The sequence below is a fragment of the Poecilia reticulata genome, linkage group LG12, assembly GCF_000633615.1.
Source record: "Poecilia reticulata strain Guanapo linkage group LG12, Guppy_female_1.0+MT, whole genome shotgun sequence".
Classification (NCBI taxonomy): domain Eukaryota; kingdom Metazoa; phylum Chordata; class Actinopteri; order Cyprinodontiformes; family Poeciliidae; genus Poecilia; species Poecilia reticulata.
The window spans coordinates 21,622,565-21,628,869 of NC_024342.1; the positions used below are offsets into that span (position 1 = coordinate 21,622,565).

The window sequence follows — 6,305 nt, forward strand, 5'->3', positions numbered from 1 at the left end:
AGATAGATAGATAGATAGATAGATAGATAGATAGATAGATAGATAGATAGATAGATAGATAGATAGATAGATAGATAGATAGATAGATAGATAGAGCTTTTATGTCATTACTTTACTGCTTACAGTCAGTGACAATCGTCGTAGTAAGGTAAATTAAAATAAATAAATATTTGTTTTACAAAAAGAATAGAAAGAAAAAGGGTACGGGAGTTCCCGTATAATATTATGATAAGAATGTACCATTTTTTGGCCGCTCTGTAACAGGAAAAGGAAATACGCCTTGTTTTCACGTCACCACCGGTTGTCCAGGGAACGCATTTAAAGCAGCTGCGCTCGACCAACCAGAGTCGCAGAAGAGCCAGCGCGCAGCCAATCAGCTTTCAGGGAGCGAGGATTTAAACCAACACTACAGAAGCTGTAACCAAACCAGGTTCTCCTTTCATTACGACGCTTTGCTTGTTTGCTGAAGCAACGCACATTTCAGAATGGCTCTGCGAGTGACCAGAGTGAGTCTTTATGCATTTTTATTATTGTTTGCAGTAGTTTGGGGCATATTTAGTTACTTCTGGCTGATATTTGGATGTTAAATGCGATATTTTATGTCTTTTATTGCTWCACGGGGTTTSCCTYCATGCTTTAAGCAATCATAACTCCATATTTAAAGCTGATCGTGCTTTAGAGCAACATTACGAGGCTTTCTGCATTTCTTACAATAATTTTCTCTCTYCTGCAGAATCGCCTGGCTACCTCCAGGACYGAGCTCGGAGGGGGGAAGGCCTGCTCGGTGGCTGGGCCCGGGCTGAAGCCTCGGGCTGCGCTGGGTGAGATAGGAAACATCGCAGCTAACAAAGAGAACCCAARAAAGGTGAAACTCCTCGTAAATCCTCTATTTTCAATCCTTTGGTTGTCATAATAACGCAATTTAAAATCACCAGAACTCTGTATTTTCAGTGCAGTGTGTTTAGCATTCAGCGAGGGGGCGCTACTAATCTGCTTGCAGTATAAATGGTTTTCCATCAACCAGTCAGCAAATGTGTTGTATGTAGTACTGACGTGGCAAAATGAACGATTTGGCCCATTACGTTCACAAATGACCCTTTTCTTGAACACAAACTCGTAAAGCTTGTTTTGGATACAAGTCTTAGGCGGGTCGTCGACTCTATGGCAAGCCACCTTATCATAAAATGGCTGGGCTTGTGAAAATGGAGCCACATGCTCAGTTTTTCAAATGTAAACAATTTTAGCTTTAGAATGTAATTTGTTTTGCCCATTTTAAATCTGAACAAGTTCATGTAGGAAGGAAACAAATGGAAGTTTTTTTTAATTTGTACTTATTTGCTATGCAAAATGTAATTTAGTTGTAATGTGTTTAGTTTTATATTCTTGCATATAAAAATTTTGGATTTGCTTTTCTACATGTATGCTGGATTTGACTCGTAATGAGGGCAATAACTGGAGTRAAGTTTTGTATAATACCAGGGCTTCAGTTTTTTGAGGTGGCTCAGTTTCTCTATTCAGACCAACTTTCAATTTGTTGTTCAGAACATCAAGACTGATGTAATAAAGAAGACAAAAGTCACAGAAAAAGCTGAGAGAACCAAGCAGCCAAAGCAAAATGCAGTCATGGCCGTTGAGCCCGTCCCTGAAGTACAGGTGAGTTGATCACATGATGRTGGTGGTGAAACCCCAACTTGTCGGTCTATAAACCCCTTTTTTTTTTTTTTTTATCCCCAGGTTCAGCCTGAGCCAGCGTCTCCCAYCCCTATGGAGACCTCTGGCTGTGAGCCCGCTGACCTCTGCCGGGCCTTCTCGGACGTTATCCTGGACACCGCCATCAGGGATGTAGACGCGGACGACTACGACAACCCCATGCTCTGCAGCGAGTACGTAAAGGACATCTACAAGTACCTCCGGCAGCTTGAGGTGAGCAACAAAATGAGGAGTTKACCTCTAACCTGGGGAGATGAGCACGGTATACTTTGTAAATTAAGAGTGCAGTGCTGCAGAAACTCAAATATGCTGGGTCAATCGGTGGCACTAACGGCAGCAGAACACAAAACAAAAGTGTTGGCAGATTGGTTGGTTTCCACCCAATTGGGCTACTTTGGTTATCTTGATGACGGCTGAATTGATGTAGCTAAATAACTTTTGTGCMGCAGCTATAATGGTCTCCATGTGGATGGTGAATCATGGTTCATGATTTCTGGTTCCAGGTCGAGCAGAACATCAAACCAAACTACTTGCAAGGTCAGGAGGTCACCAGTAACATGAGGGCCATCCTCATCGACTGGCTGGTTCAGGTCAACCTGAAGTTCCGGCTGCTGCAGGAGACGATGTACATGACCGTCGGGATCATTGACCGCTTTCTTCAGGTAACTGACTGCACATTTATCAAATTTTACTGTTTTTTTTTTTTCCTTTTCTAATTGTTTGACACACCAACAGGACCACCCAGTCCCTAAGAAGCAACTGCAGCTGGTCGGTGTGACYGCCATGTTCCTCGCCTCAAAGTACGAGGAGATGTACCCGCCAGAGATCTCTGACTTCGCCTATGTCACCGACCGGGCCTACACCACCGCCCAGATCCGCGACATGGAGATGACCATCCTGCGGGTGCTGAAGTTCCAGCTCGGACGACCTTTGCCCCTGCAGTTCCTGAGGCGGGCCTCAAAGATCTACGAGGTGGGTTGGCGATTCTACAACCTCATTGATGCAAGCGGTGTACAGTTGTTGAGTAGCTTTGGTTTGTGCCGCAGGTAACCGCACAGCAGCACACGTTGGCCAAATACCTGCTGGAGCTCACCATGGTGGACTACGAGATGATTCACTTCCCGCCATCAATAGTGGCCAGCGCTGCTCTGGCGCTCACACTGAAGATCCTGGATGCAGGAGAGTGGGTAGGTATAAACTCCTAAACTAGGCCTGGTGATGCAACTCAAACCACTTGCTTTTTCAAGATGGCTTCCATTTTAGAGCCAGCTAATTTGCATAAAATGTTACCAGTTTTCATGACTTGAATGAGCTTCATTTAAGATGTTTTGATTACACATGGCTGCCATTTTGGAAAAAATGGGCACCAGAAAAGACGTCAATGAGTGGAATATGTGAAAGCTATGATTTGACACAGCACTTGTCTAATTTGCCATTTTCCATGAAAAATCAAATGATCAGGAAATGTGACTTGTATGAGTCTTGATCTATGATAAATTGGCAACTAATGCAGTAATTTTCCTTGGCAGCCATTTTGAATTTTTTGGTGGCAACGTTTTTTGTTTTCAATCAAACCAAATGCCTGGCAATATGTGAAATTTTGCTGAWGTACTTTAAATACATTACCATAATATAGAAGATTAGCTGTAAAACTTAAATCACTTAATTTTGTAAAATTGGTTATAAGTGTAGTTTAATTATGATTAAAATCGTTGCCATGTCCTTCCTGTCAGTGTTGACTTGAATTCAAAGTCCAAATGGAGGCTATAAAACAAGATGGCTGCCTTGGCATCTTCCTACTTCCATTGCTATGGAAACCCAAAGTGTGCATTGGTGTAAAAATGCAGATTTTCTAAATGACCCAGCCCTACTCTACATCTTGGTTAACTTTACTCTCCTTCTTTCAGGATGTCACTCTGCAGCACTACATGAACTACACAGCAGAGGATTTGCTTCCTGCTATGGCCCACATTGCCAAAAATGTTGTGAAGGTGAACGACGGTCTGACAAAACACATGGTAAGTCTTTATCTCAACCAATCATGACTCAACCTTTAAAACCACATTAACAGTCCACTGTCTCGCAGGCCGTCAAAGGTAAATACTCCACCTCAAAGCAGATGCGGATCGCCAACATCCCCCAGCTCAAGTCTTCAGTGGTGAAGGATCTAGCGAAGCAGGCTGCTCAGTGACCGGACTCCCATCRGCACAGTGTGCTGACTTGTACAGTGTAATCTTTTAAAGACTCTTAATGCAGGTGGACAGTTGGCGTCCAAACAGTCTTGCTCTGTTCTTCTATACTGAAGTTTCGTAATCMAAGTCCTCCTTTAGTTGACCGTACACTAACTACATCATGATTGCACAGTCTAGGCTAACTGAAGTCTTGAACCAACCTCTGCAGACGGCGGATCGCTGCACCACTTCAAGATGGCCGGTTACATAAATGTTCAGTGGAGTTTGTTATCAGGAGGGATTTTTTGACATGTACAGCAATGCTTTTAAATGACATGCCTTGTATTTTTAAACTTCTATTAAATGGGTTTTGACCAGAACTTGGTGTCATGAGTTTAAATTGCCACTAGAGGGAGCTGGAAGACCAGATTTGTTACTAGTCTTCCAACAACTAAAATCTTCAATTAAATCTTTAATGGATGCATAAAACTAGTTGGTTGGTATGAGGAACTTGAAATTGTCACATGTGGATTACCTTAATCTAAGTTTTACCACCCTAAACTGAACTTTTGCTGAAATCATTCCAAAGAGGCAAAGCTACACTTATCATGTAGTTTAACTTGACACCATTTGTTTACAGTATCTCAGCTTGGATTTTCTTTCCAGCTCATTTAAAATTGAGACGAATCCTAAAAAGGCCTTTTAAAGGCTGAATCGGAGTAAACTAGGGCTGTGAAAATAACTTTTCTCTGCCTGAAGAACCAACTAGATTCAAATGTGGGTTTTATGGCACAACACTAAAGTATTTAACTCCCAGGGCTTTGRAAATCCTGGAGTATCTTGAAATTGAGTCAAAACTACCTTTATATCAAGTTGTGATGACAGGAGCAAAGATGTTCAAGCTTAGCCAGGTAAACACAACATTGCTTCAAAGAAACTGATCCACTTTTCACCACCCTAAGAAATTTGACACATTTTCCTCACCCTTTTGCAAAATGKTCTTTACAGATGTTGATGCAGTCCCTTGTTTCTATGGTAACMAAGSAAAACACCTGTTTAGAAGCTACCTAGCTGTAAATCCACTGAAGCATCTGTTCTACCTAAACATTTGGTGTGCAGGCCTCAAAGTGTAGTGTGCTTACCGGCATAGGAGGGATAAGACAGCAACTCATTAGCGGGTATTTAAGACTAGATTGTGTTTTGGTGTACATTTACAGTATTTTCTGGGCTCCACAAAGTAYTAAATGTTTTTAGTAGTACTAAATGACAAAATGTAAACAAAAAGCAGTTGAATGATTTCTCTCATCTTTGGCTAAAGACCATTTCAYCCACTTTCGCTAGCTTATAGCRTGTTTCTTTTATATTTACCCAGAATGCCCTGTGTCGTAGTCCGCTTCCTGCTTTCCGAGCGGCATCTTGTCTAATAACTTCAATCCTGGTTGAAGTAAACTGGTGCGGTTTCATTGAGTATGTAACCAGAGATGGTTCCAAAAGAAGGAAGTGGACTACAGCACAGGGCATTCTGGGTAAATAAAACCAAAACAAACGCTATAGCTAGTGGTAGCGGGAGAAATCCTACAACCTCAAAAATCTGACGCTGCTCCATCTTTGTTTACATTTAGTGAAGAAAGATGTGCTCAGCATCTTCTTTGGAGGTTTTCATGTYGTTTCCTTTAGTGGTTCTTGGTGCAGCGCCCCCACAGGTGGGGAAAGGAACAACTTTTTCAAATTGGTTCATTTGACTGCAGTGTGAAAGAGAACCAAGCAGCTGAAAATGTAACAAATGTTGCCATTTTGGTCCTAAGGTGGAATATAATTTCCTCATGACTTTACTTTTTGGTCTGCTTGTTATTTTTAAATATTAAATGATTAATGTTTTGATCATTTACTAAGTACTTGAGTMACATTTTTGCCAAATACTTTTTACTTTTACTAAAGTAAAAAATATGTAAAAGTAATTTTTTACAGTTGAAACCTTCAAACTGATATTCTTTAGGTATTTACAGAAGCTCCAACATTAGGCCTCAAGTAGTTAAAGCAAATGGACAGAGCATGATGGGGGGGTCGTCATYATCAGTGACCGGCTGACAGCTGAGACCCTGGGGAGGGGGCTTGTACCACCCTTCCCATCCCTCAAGGGGGATCTGTGGATGTTTATTGTTCGGGCCACCTGCCATCCGGGTGACGTGAGTCGGCTTCGTAAGGCCAGAAGTCCTTGGCGAACAGCTTGAGAACATCTGTTGCTGAAGAGGCAGAGGCTGAAAAGTCATCTRCTGTTGAAAGGGCCTACACAAATGTGATCCAAAGCATCAGAAATTCAGCGGCAAAACAAGTATTTTAGTTTCCGCCGTTGCAGAAAACATCAGTGAGTCATGTACGAAGCTATATTTGTCTGAAGCCCCCAACCTGAACATCTGTTATCTG

General features: G+C 41.9%; 1 protein-coding gene across 1 annotated transcript; it reads left to right on the forward strand.

Annotated features, from left to right (window-relative positions):
- Positions 1-387: 387 nt before the first annotated feature.
- Positions 388-4,261, forward strand: ccnb1 (cyclin B1). Its single transcript, XM_008424602.2, has 9 exons — positions 388-506; positions 734-865; positions 1,543-1,653; positions 1,735-1,923; positions 2,214-2,372; positions 2,446-2,682; positions 2,757-2,897; positions 3,618-3,728; positions 3,797-4,261. Exons 1-9 carry the CDS (start codon positions 486-488, stop codon positions 3,899-3,901), a joined length of 1,206 nt encoding a protein of 401 aa, XP_008422824.1. The 5' UTR covers positions 388-485; the 3' UTR covers positions 3,902-4,261.
- The last annotated feature ends 2,044 nt before the right edge of the window (positions 4,262-6,305 follow it).